At 44.2% G+C, this 13194-nt stretch overlaps 1 protein-coding gene across 4 annotated transcripts in view; it reads right to left on the bottom strand.

Moving 5' to 3' along the window:
• Positions 1-13194, bottom strand: part of LOC138583172 (alpha-N-acetylgalactosaminide alpha-2,6-sialyltransferase 1-like) — a 321805-nt gene that overhangs the window by 220906 nt on the left and 87705 nt on the right. For all 4 annotated transcript variants that reach the window (XR_011305178.1, XM_069655166.1, XM_069655167.1 and 1 more), the window contains exon 2: positions 5464-6319. Coding sequence is in view for 3 of the 4 variants with exons in the window: in XM_069655166.1 (XP_069511267.1) it covers positions 5464-6319 (856 nt within the window). In the remaining variant the exon portion in view is untranslated. The remainder of the gene's footprint in view (positions 1-5463; positions 6320-13194) is intronic.

Here is a 13194-nt window from a genome sequence, read left to right as displayed (position 1 = left end):
TCAGTAGCCCTCATTCATACTCCTTAATGTCACATAACTATCTTTTCCAGTCAATTCAGAATTGCAATATGACTATAGTTTTCACGCCACGGCTGGGGCGCTGACATGGGATTTAAAAGCCTGCCAGCCATAGCTTTGGTAGGCAGAGCAAAGTGAGGGCCTCAGATCGGGCTGTGGGCCCTTAAAGCCCATATCCCCCCCCCAGGCAGGACTTCAAAGCTATAGGCAACCTGGGATGTACCGTATTGCAGAGAGTTTTCTTATTTTTTCCCTTCCAACGGGAGATGAGCTCAGCGCAAACATTGTCAGAGAAAAAACCAAATGTAAGAAATAAAATGTCCTTTTGCCATTAAAATAGAAACTAGGTGGATGACGGGGGCCATGGAAAATATGTACCAAAATAGCCGCGTCATCTGGAAAGGGACAGAATCCCTTATCTATTTTAATGGTAGTGGCCAGACGGGAGGAGCATCGGGGAATGGAGGGCAAGGCTCCGGTCCCACAGGTAAGTTGGGGTGAGGGTAAGGGGAATTCTGTTTTTCTAACATGGGAAGGCAACAGGGAGATTGTCCCTGTTGCCTCCATGCATTAGACAAAAAGGAAAAGAAAAGCACCTCCCGGGGAAGGGCCTCGGGTGGCTGGTGGGGATTGTGTATTCTCGCCTGCTGTTGCATCCACCTGATTGGCTGAGTGCCCTTCCCCGGGTGCAAATCTGTTATTTACTTCCACTGTATTCCCTATTGGCCCAGGCCTGCTGCAGGAGAGCAGCTCCCTGTTGTGGGGGATCAATGACGTTGATCACTCTCCAGTTCATCATTTGGAGAGGGGTATCATGCAAGGCTCATTGGGAACCCCTAAGTTTCAGAGCCAGAGGATAAGTAGGTGGAAAGAGATCTAAGCGCAAGGTCTATCTTTGACGCCAATGCTCTGCTGGGACAGTATTTAGGCCAGCCAGCAGAGTGAGAGCTGCCCAACATGCAGCCACCAGGAGTATAACAAAGCATGACACTGTCTGAGACGAGCCATTGAGCGAACCATCATATGATATCTAGTAGTGAGAGCACAAATGGAAATGTCAAACGTGTGCTGTAGAGCCGCAGAGGAAATTCCCCTGCGAGAACCGCAAGATATCCTACGGCTCAAACAGGGCTTCTATAAACGCAGATGACGACGGTCGGGAGAAGGTTACTCCAAAACCGCAATCACAAAAAGAGAGACAGTGACTACACCATCATTGAGGGATATTGATTTAATGAAAATCCCTTAATCAAATCAGAAAAGTGCATCAATAACGCACTAAGTGTGAAGAACTGTATACTTGGTCTGCTTCTAATATATGGGCATCGGACTAAAGAAAAAGGAATCTGTCCAGATGCTTAGTTGAACATAAATTAGTAAAATGTTTCAAGCTACTTCATGGGAAGAACATTTTCTACCTCTGTAAAAGTCGTGAAGAAGACGGGCATCAGTACCCATCTATGGGCATCTAGACAGCACACCGTCAAAACTATAGTTGAGGGGTATTCATTAATGATATAAGGAGGAATATGCTAGTTGGTAGAGCCCTTCACAAGCACTTATACTTGGCTATTACTTGTATGGTGTTTCTTCTAGTGGAACGATTTAGTGTTAGTGAAAATAAGCTTGGTCTAGTAATACAACTCATAGGCTAATAGACTTATGGTGTTGTGTTCAGCAGTTCCATTTTTGCACATACAATTTTTGCACTGAATAAGGGTTTACCCAATGTACATTAAATCATTAGATGGTCTTTCGATATATGTACAATTTTTTAATGGAAATTGAAATAGAAAGTGATGTTTAATTTTGTAGTATTAAATTTATATTGGTGATATGTCTGTATGTCTGATTTTAAATAAAATAAGCATCAATTTAATAAAGAATTTGATAACAAACAATGTTGATATATGAATAGCCTACACTAAGCCTTTGCTTTCAGTCCCCCAATGTGGCCTAGGTCCTTCTTTTCAGAATAATTTAGATTTAGATTTAATAGTGGTTCCATGAGGCATCCTATCTGGTTTTTGCTTTAGTTTCCTGTGGCCTTGAAGGTTGTTTTGTTCCCGTGGCACAATGGGCCTCATCACGAGTTGGGCGGTATCCTGGCTGCAATACCGCCCAAATGTAAGAGCATTAGCGCTAACTGGTCTGGCGGTATTAGCGTTGGATCACAGGTTGGGCGTTAACGGTAAATTCCTATTCTGCATTTGGTCCATCAGTCCTAATGGGGAATTTACACCGCAAACATTGCACCCTAATACAGACAGCAGAAACCACACTGAAAATAGGGTGCTAAATGGGATTTTGATCACCAGAAAAAAGCTAGGGGTAAAAAAGCCCACTTACCGCCAAACTCAGGATAGGGCCAGCCATTGCATGTGGTGGTAATATCTTTACCACCGCATTTAAGAGCTACCGTCCAACTCGTGATGAGGCCCAATGTTGTTGTCTGGGGTTATTTTATGCGCAACTAGGGAAGTTAAGTGACTTTTCTTTGGGATGATATGAAGGGAAGAGTGAGCCACTGATTGAATATAAGATGATTATTTGCAAAGGCATAGAGTGTTTGAATCCACGTTTTACCTGTCATCTTTTTACAACTGTTTGTAAAGATTTCTTTCTCGACAGCATCATCAGGTGTGAAGCACAGCACCAGTGTATGCATTCAGTATGGCAATTGAAACTGTGATTTGCTAATTCGTTTCTGGAGATCCCTGGGCTTTGCCTTATTAGCTCAGGTGGAGGATATTTCATGTTTTATAATTGATCCCCAGTAAAGTGCATGCACATCCCCAATCATGGGGATGTCTTCAGGCATCTCGGTATCCTTCCTTTAGTTTACCTTAAACCTTGTGCCAGACACATTGGGAGGCGAAGGGGGTGCTACCCGTGCCTGGTACCTTACCACCCTCATGAATGCCACTTTCATGCCAAGTATGGATGAGGCACCAGGCTAAATCTACACCTCCAATGCTCTGATTATGAAGCTTATTCTTAAATACAGCATTTTGGAGATGGCATTGAGTGTTTACACTGGAGGTCAGTAGACAATGTGACGTGTTAGGTATGGCGAAACCCTTGTTCATGTGCAGTATAGTTTACATCCAGGGCCACAAAGTGGAGAGAGGCACAGTTAAGTATGTGTGTGGAAGGTGGCATGCCAAGATGCATGATTGCAGTAAAGGGTACATCACTTGTCAGCCAACATTACACATGCTGATATGATATGGCATTTATAACCACCTATACACAAGAGTTTCAAGGCGTGACCAGGCAAGGGAGGGAAAACAGAGGGAAGACAGAGACAACAATCCTACTAGGCCAGGTGACATTGAGATGCAGGGGAGGGGGGAGGAGGGAAGGGGAAGAGTGCGGGCGGAAGGGGAGGGGACAATGCAGTACATAGGATAACAGTAAAATAAATAAAGAATAAATAGAAGTGCGGCCAGCTGGTGGCAAGGGTTAGTGCAGGCATTATGTGTCAAGTGCTAGGTGGGGCTGTAGGGATACAGAAACAGCCCCCAAGAATGTGGATGGCAGTGGTGGTGACCCTGTTATGGACTGTTATAGCCTGGGCAGATGCTTCAGTGAGTGAAGCGCACACCGTATGATGGGGGGGTGGGGGCGCAACCTGCATTTTACAAGTTCTCATCCTCGAATGGCCATCTCAGCCCATCACCCTTCTGAAGATGATACATTCAGTACCATTACATTGGGTGATAATAACACCTATTCTTTCTGCCCTTAGAAGTGAAAGGAATCCTGCACTAAACACTATACATTAAAAACATGTCTGGAGTGGCACGAATAGACGCAAGCGAGCAGTGATTTCAAGCCTGCATCATTGATAGAGAAGGCATATTCCTGCTAGGGGATACCCTTCTTCATTGAACAATGATTTCTATATTATTTCCCTCTTTTCGCTTTTTTTCCTAGTTACCATCAAATTCTACAGCGTCTCCCCTTATAAAATCATCCTAACAGCTCCATTTTGGCCAGATATGGTTTTATAACCCACTGAACCTTAAACTGAACAGTTATCACAGAATGGAAGTAGGAGGAACATGCGCCCCTCCCCACAATGCCTGTCCTTGAGCAGATGGTGTTTAAGAGTCTGCATGTACATCAACATATTGGAAGGAGATCCTGCCATTACACAGACTGACAGATAACCATGGACCAGGAATCATTCCAGGAGTGTGAAGCTCTCTTGGGGGAATGGCATCAACCTTATAATGAGGTGACATGCCCCGCGGTGGCGTGCCCACCCTGTGGGTAACGGCCTGCTGCCCAAGTTAAGGGCCCAAGTGAAGTGAGGGTCCCTTAACGAGGATGGCGGCCCGTTACCCATAGGGTTGGCCCAGCCACCGAGAGGCATATCGCCATTAGCACCCATGTAGTGTGCTACACGGGTGGCGAATGGGTTTTTAAAAAAAAGTATATTCTCTCATGAACGGAAAGCCTCACAGCGTCTTTGAGAGAAAATACTATACCAACATGGCTGCCAGGGCATTCGAAGGCGGGCCTCTATACGGAGCCCCTCTTCTGTTTCCATGGCGGCCACACAGTGAAAGGAGCTGTGGCTGCAGATCTCGCAGCTGCAATCAGGTAAGTGGGATGGGGATAGGGAGAAGAAACAAAAAAAACAGAGTTGGCTGATCCCTGATAGTGTGAGCCCGCATTCCTAGCCAACTGATTGGCTGGCTCCCCCGCCCATGGTGCTAGTTCATCTTTCGTAACACGCTTAGTACCGGAGACCAGTTTCTAAGTGCGAGACCAGGATTCAAACCTGTGCTGCTATCCGTTGTCTTGCTTCCAACACAAACGTGTTGCCCTTGAGCTATCCTTCCGGCCCGCCCTCCCAGCTCAAAACTCATTGTAATGATATGCTGTTGTTCATATCTTCCCAAGCCATTCGTATATGTAGATTAATTCCTGAGATCCTTATCTGATTGCAATTGTAGCCTTCAGATTGATCAGCAAGATAACTCAATGAGTTAAGTGCTTGCCGCAGTCACTGTGTAAAGTTTGCAGGGCACAGGTCGGAACCCTTGCAGGGCCACTTAGCCCCTTTATGTTTCTGAGCTCCATACATTTAATCTCATCAAATTTGACACCAATAAAACCTAGTATTGCAGCACTTAAAAATGGGAGAAATGTGTCATGAAGCACATTATGCAAATGCTGTGTTATTACTGTAACAATGCAGAAGTTGTATCAATTACATAGAATGATGTTCACGTTGATCTCATCAGGAAATCCCGCTATTGCGGGACCAATCACCCCTAGTTACGTTACACTAATGATATGAAGACCACCTTTTTAGTAGCAGCCCTTAGCAATCCATGAGCTGTGGACATTTTAAGTTCATAAACAAAATTATGTTTTTTACGAAAGATGGTCAGATGTGCTTTAATGGAGGAGACAGACATCTGCACTTACCGTGGTCTGGAAAGGATTCTCCTGCTGAGAATACACGTCTCCAATATATGAAGGATCCAGGCCTGGTGGAATAATGCTCAGCACAGGTGTTCTCAAGGTAGGCACTGGCATGATGGTTTTGGCCTTGCCTGTATCTGTTATGACATGTGATGCTGCCTGTTGTCCCTTCTGCGTTTCTGGTGCTTTGATTGCTGAAGGGGGTGCCATATTTTGTGATTCCTTTTTTGATTCTGCCTCTTCCTTTTTAACTGGTGTCTCCTCCTCCTTTTTTACCAGAGAGACTTCCTTTTTAACTGATGTCTCCGCCTCCTTTTTCACCGGAGGCTCTTCGTTTTTAACTGGTGTCTCCTCCTCCTTTTTCACCAAAGGCTCTTCCTTTTTAACTGGTGTCTCCTCCTTTTTCACCAGAGGCTCTTCCTTTTTAACTGGTGTCTCCTCCTCCTTTTTCACCGGAGGCTCTTCCTTTTTAACTGGTGTCTCCTCCTTTTTCACCAGGGGCTCTTCCTTTTTAACTTGTGTCTCCTCTTCCTTTTTCACTGGTGCTTCCTCCTTCTTTTTAGCTGGGGCCTCTTCCTTTTTAACTGTTGCCTTCTCCATCTCCTTTTTTACTGGGGGCTCTTCCTTATTTATTGTTGGCGCAACCCTCGTTTTTTCTCGCACCTTCTCCTCTTCCATTATGCCCACAATCTCCCCCTTGTCATCTTCCCCTCCATGTTTCTCTTCCTCCTGCTTCTTCTCCTCTTTTATCTCTGAAATCTGCTCCTTCACTGCTAGGGTCAAGTCTCCCTCTGGTGCTCTGGCGTCCTTCTCATTCAGTGCTGTCCTCTCAGACATTTCCATCACAGGTTTCTGGGACCTGTACAGGCAAATAAAACAAGAATCTGTGTTTTTAGATATTCTGTGAGGGACACTCAGCACGTTTTGAAAGAACATCCTCAAATGGTGCATGCAAAATTAATTTAGCTACAAAAGGTCAACAGACACGAAATTGCAAAGATCCCATACTTGACAGCAGATATAAAATTTAAAAATGTCCCCATTTATTTGCCTACTCAAATAAATGTAAAATCATTTCAAGTCTGTAGAAATTGTGCAACATTTTGAATGAGTGTAACACTCAAACAAGGAGTTATTAGGGACCAACAGCAAAACTGTTGTCACGTTCTAGGATCTTAAATGTTTGTTTTGTACCAGGTACTTGGCATGCTTTGTTGCATATCCAGCTGGTACCTTACTGGTAATGGCAAACATAAAAAAGAAAGTCAAACTGTGAGCTTACTGGGACTTGGGGCTTAGTGGGAATGTCAAGATTACTGGAAATGGTAAACTAGGAGATTTCTGAGAATTTCAAGCTCACTGAGAGTGTCATACTTGCAGCTAACTGGGTCTCTCTTGCTGCTGAAGAATTTGTGTTTGCCTCTCATTTGCACCCATGACATGTGCTGAATTCTCACTGCGGCTGCATGACTGGAAACGTGAGATGGCCCAAATGTACGTGGATGTTCTTATGCGTATCTTTTATACGTGGTGGACCTCTCCTAGTGCAGATTTCTCTGGGGTTTCTTCACTGGGGTATTCTCTGAACTCACCTCTGTACCATTCTCTTTCATCCTCCAAAAAACATATTTCTTCGAGATTGCATGTGTTCCTCTACGGCATGCACTGCTGCTTATCCCTAAGGTTGCCAGATAGAAGGTTGAGCAAAACACAGGTAAAACATGCCCATTGGGGTGCAGTGCCCTGACTGCACAGCTGGATAGTAGGGTCGCCAAGGGAGCTAGGTGCCACAAGCGAAATGAGGTAATGATTTGGAAAGATCCCTGCGTTGACTCGACCATGTCACGAGTGAATAAGCCCGGGGCACTTCATCACCGGATAACTGCCCTGTGGGCACCTTAAGAAAATGTAGGATTAGCATTCCCGCCAAACTGGCAGAGCTGGTACGCTTGGTTCCTGTAGAGGGAAGGGCCTATATGGTGCTGGCTGGAGAGAGGAATAGATGAAACTTGAGAAGAAGCTGGAGGCAGGAGGCTGAAGCTGAGCCCCTGCGGCCTGAGGCGGGCCAGAGCCAGGAGGGATAAGAAGGACCCAGAGGGCTAGGGTAAAGAGGACACAGGATTGTGCAGGGAGGAACTAGGAGGCTCCGTAAAGGCAGACACAGAAGGGGCAGAGTCAAGAAACTCAGTGGGCCGAGAAAAGCGCTGGGAGAAAGAGGATCATCCAGAAAGTGACAGAGATAGGGGAGAATTGGAAAACCTTGTTGGTTGTGAGGAAAGCACTCAAAGTTGTGAAAAAGGTGGCCATTGGGGTGAAGAAGTTGGGTGAGTTGGAATATCTTAAGAGTTGTTACAGGGGGGGGGCAGAAAGGTTGAAGAAGGTGAAGAGGATAAGAGACAGTTGTTGCAAGAGTATAGCGAGGAGAGATGGAGAAGAAAATAGGAAATAGAGGAAAGTAAAGAAGAGTGGGTAGAGAAGGGAGAGAAGAAACTTCTGGAAGCTGAAAGAGGAGCTGTCAGAAAGATGTGAGTGGGAAATCCGAGGGTAACCTCCAGGACAAAGCAGAAGGAAGTGAAGAGGTGGAAAAAAAGAGCAGAGAAGGTCTTGGAAGAAGGAAGTACAGAGAGGTGTAGTGGGGAATTTTGGTGAAGAGTAGGAATACACAGAAAGCTACCCCTGGAAAGGTATATAATGGAGGAAAAAACTTTGTGAGAGTGAAACGTGAGGCATGACGGTCGGGACCACAAAGGGATTGGAGCAGGAGGCTTTAAGGAGCAGAACCCTGACAGGGAGGACGGAAGTGGGTGAGAAGCTTCTTGCTGCCTTAGGGAATCCTCAGGCTCCAATCCGTCTTGAAAGGTTCACCACTCACGACTCCACTTACAGAATCCTCATACAGGCTCCAAGTACAGTGCTAGGAGCCAAGGAGAAAAGACCCTGAGAGTTGTAGGAGAACAGGGTGCGGGAACCCTCCCACTCGGGACTGGAAACTCAAAAGAAGAGACCCCAAAAAGTCATGGAAAATAGGCTGATTGAATCCTTTCACATCTGGGACCATGAGCTCACAAATTATTGTGTCTATTTTTTAGGGGGCATCTGGCCCCAGAACCTTTGTTCGGGCACTTTACTTTCATGTGAGGCCCTTTCTTTTGGATACCTTTCCTAAGACCACTACCCCAAAAAGGAGGAGACCCATTCTGGCACCCCTTTTTTAACTCATGGCCTATTTATTTATTTTGGGGTCATCCTATAGATTTTTTAAAAAGATTTTTGAACCTGATTCCCTGGTCTGGCCTGTTTGTCAGTCAAATTCTGCTGCGTGGCACCATATTATGCCATATCATGAGATGATGTATCAAGACAAACAATATCATGACATTGCATGACATCATTTCCTGAAACAGCATGACATGTCATGGCATATTATGACATCATGAAATAGCATGGCAGTTTCATTATTGTTGTCATTAATATTATTATCGTTACAATGTATTTGCAAAGTGCAGACTTTTACTCACACAGTGGCGCCATCAAGCTAGAAGATTCAAAATACCTCTCAGCCAAAACTAGCCACAGTCTCCAAGTAAATAATGGTGTACAAAAAAATGCTTAAGAAGCAAAAAGTAGTGTTTTATTTATTTTATTTGTTTTGCTTAGCAGATAACGCCCAAAACACACATAAATTGGGGGAGCATTTTTCAAAGCAACATTGGCCAAGCTATAAAAGAGACTTAATTTAGCATGGCAGGCTTCGAGGGGCTGCATGAGATGTGGGTACCTGGTTTGTGCTGTTGATTTGAATATAGGGGCAAATATATTTGGATATGAAGGTAGTGTCAGATGAGTGAAAAGCTGTGTGTGTTCAACACATGGCCTTAAAATATGCCACTTTCCTTCGGCAGCCAGCCTCTCTTCTGGCGGAGAGATGCAGGGCTGCATATGTAGCATGCAGACTATTCTGGAAGCATCTGGAACACGTTGCTGCCTTTGTTAAAGAGAGCCTGCAAGGCCCACATAGAGATCCAAAAATCGGTCCCATGACGTCTCATCTCAAGGAGGGTTTGGCAAAGGCTGCCCTCCCGGGCCCGGCTTTCCGCTGTAATGAGACATTGTTTGCCAGTTGCCTCCGCTCCAGTGCCTGGTGTAATGCGGCAGACCCACCAACTTCCCTGTCACCTCCTCCCATGCCAAATTTCCCTGGGAACAGTCTTGGTAGAGGAAAGCCTGATCACTCCACCCATCTATTACCCAGCAAATGAACAAGCTGAAGCAAAACAACAAAGGAATTACAAATGAAAGGTTGGAATCACAAATGAAAGGTTAGAATTACAAATTGGCGACTAGCCCGCACCAAGTTGGGCAACATCGTTGTCATAAAGAAGGGACCTGAAATTAAGAAAGTGATCTCCCTCCATCTCCATGTCTGTGTGACCCACTAATCCCTCTAGGCCCACAGATCATCACTGTGCCCCCCTCCAGATTACTGTTCACCACCTACCAAACTGTAAATAGGAATATTTCGCAGCCAAAGGGTGGGATAAAACCATGTCCACCAAAATAAACATGCGTACAGAAGCTGCCATTTCATGATCGACAGGTATGATTAGGTATGGGTTTGTATCCTTAGAATGTGTGCTATGATCACTCTGAGTTGATGTGAATTGGCAAACTGCGCCACCAAACCCCCAAGCCCAAACCACAGAATGCCCTGAATAGATAATAGTACAAGAAAGTGGTGGGAAATGGTGTATCGCGCGCTGCCTCTTGCACTTTGAATAAGCATATATTTGTGTAATAATGAGATCTTTTTATTTATTTATTTATTTATTTATTTATTTATTTATTTATTTATGCATTTATACAGCGCACCTAGCCCATAGGCATCTAGACGCTAACAAGGTATAAGGTCAGCCGGCACGTGTTTCGACCTTTGTTGTCCTCAAGGCTAGTCTTAATCCGGAGCTGATTTGCATACCATAAATGTCTCCAATACTCCGTAGCAATCTAAGTAAGTCCCAACCCGCGTGGAGTGTCCTCGATTATGTTGTGATGCGTAATTACTCATTCGTGTATGCGTTGAATTGAAATCATTTGGGTGCTCGCTTACCGTTTTATATGGATAAAACCCCTCGAATGATCTCATCTAATATGGTCCACGGCTTTGTTTGCGCTGAATTATGTATTAATCAGGTGCATGTTCAGAATTGAATGTAATCCCTCAAAATCTCTCAACAGTTATGGGAAAATGTGCGTAAAGATGTAGGGAGTCAGACCTGTTACTTCGAGGGATTAAATCCTTTTGAACATGTGCACTTGATTAATACATAATTCAGAGCAACCACGGTTGTGGACCATATTACATGAGATCATTTGAGGGATTTTAGCCTTATAAAACTGGACGCGTGCACCTGAATTATTTCAATTCAGAGCATACACGAATGAGTAATTACTCATCACAACATAATCGAGGATACTCCACATGTGATGGGACTTATTTATATTGTTACGGCGCATTGGACACCCTTATGGTCTGCAAATCGGCTTCGGATTAAGGCTAGCCTTGAGGACATCAAAGGTCGAAAAACGTGTCGGCTGATCTTCCGTGTGAATAAATTGTCTATTGGAAGACTTGAGGATATAAAGAACTCATTATCACACCAACTATATGCTAATTTAAAGTGCAAGAGGGAGAGCGCGATACACCATTTCCCGCTGCTTTCTTGTACCATTTCATGATCTAGTTCACTACCTCTTCCAATATTATGCCTAATTCATGGATTGCACACCACTAAGTAAGTTGTGTCTCGGCTTACTCTTTGCAAATTCTTGCAATGTCAATTCCAAGATGCATTTGAGTTTCAGGCACGTATGTATCTCACAAAGATGTAATTTTCTGTGATGTCACTTATAGTAATGAAACTTCAAATGCAAATTAGGGGGATTGCATGTCTTTTGTCAGACGTGGCCTTGCAACTCCTAGAGCTGGCACTGGCCCTTTTGCCTTCCGAGTGCTTCGGGTGGATTTGGAATAACTGGATGCAAGGTTGCTGATGATTGAAAAGCTTTAAGAAGAACCCTGTTGTGGGTTAAGGAGAGCAAAGAACACCCACTGCCCATCAACAAGGATAAAACCAAAGAAAGCCTCTCTGCCCTCTTGAAGTTTGTGGTGTCACAGCCTACGAGCTGTCTGTCACTGTTTTGCTCACACGCTAGAGAGAGGGCTTTGTGGGCAGGGGCGTAGGAGACCCATACAATCTGGGGGGACAGGGGACAGCTTGAGGACTTCGCTACAGACACAAACCACAGAGTACAATCTGCCAATGTTTTTGTAGTCAGTGATGATCATGCAGATTTGTTAAAAACAACAAATATTTTTTCCAGCGTTCGGTACACATGACAAATTCTGTTGCTATTGTTTGTATGTCAACCAGATCCATTATATATTTATGTATATTGCACACACAAACATGATTGAGTCTTTTTTGAGTCATAATTGTATGCAGCCACGTTTTCATTTGTCAGAAATCACTAAAGCTCCTCTTAGCCTTACAGGAAGATGCTGGAAAAGTTAGGAGGATCTGCAGTAGCTTTCTGCGGGAGACATCCGTCGAAAGATATCTACCGATTCAGAGATGGAAGAATACTTATGGACGCTTGATAATGTTTTAATTGTGCAGAAAGGAGGAAATATTCGATTTCTGGGTACTTCACAATATTTTCACAGCTTCTGCCTATTCGAAACAGAAATACAATAAAAACATCCACTTGCCAGTAAACACTAAGGGATGATCAATTTCTTTTAGTGCCATAAACCTTTGATATATGTCAGTGTGTGCGTGTGTTATAACTGGGAGTGGCTTTCCAGAAATATTTTGTTTCTGTGTCTCACTCTGCCGGCATGGCCATTCAAAGGATTTCTGGGGCTAAGTGCAACACCTCAAGTGTGGGACGGACCCATCTAATGTTTATAGGGTGACACCACAGGAAATGGCATCATGGGGAATTACTTAAGTTATTTCTGTAAACACAGTTTTTCATAACCTATTTTGTATATTGCGATTCACCAATCTGGAAATATGTAGAAACATAAAATAAGCATGCACACTGGTGAAACAGCTATGTGAAAATAACTAAAGTGTCAAGAAGTGATTTAATTTGTGGTGTGAGCTATACGAGAAAATGTATGTGTGAAAAAAGCAAGGTGCCCAGGCAACATGCATCCCTAACCCATTTCATCCTATTCCTGTGCTGAGAAAGGTAGGGCACATAGATAAAATGCATTCTTAAATGGACATTGGCAATGTCAATAGTTTAGGCTTTTGTGTAGGCATGGGAAAGTTATTTGCCAGACACTGCCATCTGCCGTAGTGGTATGAAATGGCTTGTAGCAGCCGGCAGCTGCAAAATGGTGGGAGTACCCTCTGGGCATATAATAGCACCACTTGTGAATTCCTAATATATTGATACACAAGCTTAAACGGTTGGCTTTGCAGTGGACTGCAATGAAGGACGTGGATAGTGCTTATAAACCGAGTGGCTGAATGCAGACCAGGTTACATCACTTTTTACACCAGTAGCGGGTTTGCAGCTGCTTTGAAAAAACACTGAAAGGCAATTGAATGCAAAGTTTGATGGTAAGGTTTGTTCAAAGCGAGCACAAGAGTTCCCATGAGAAGGTGGTGTGGGCAGGGAGGGGCAGGAACTTGGTTGGAATAAATGGCCATAGGGATTAGC

The sequence above is a fragment of the Ambystoma mexicanum genome, chromosome 3q (genome assembly GCF_040938575.1).
Source record: "Ambystoma mexicanum isolate Mex_15411 chromosome 3q, UKY_AmexF1_1, whole genome shotgun sequence".
NCBI classification, from domain to species: domain Eukaryota; kingdom Metazoa; phylum Chordata; class Amphibia; order Caudata; family Ambystomatidae; genus Ambystoma; species Ambystoma mexicanum.
Note: the sequence above shows the minus strand (reverse complement) of the source record. Positions and strands in the feature narration are given on the sequence as shown.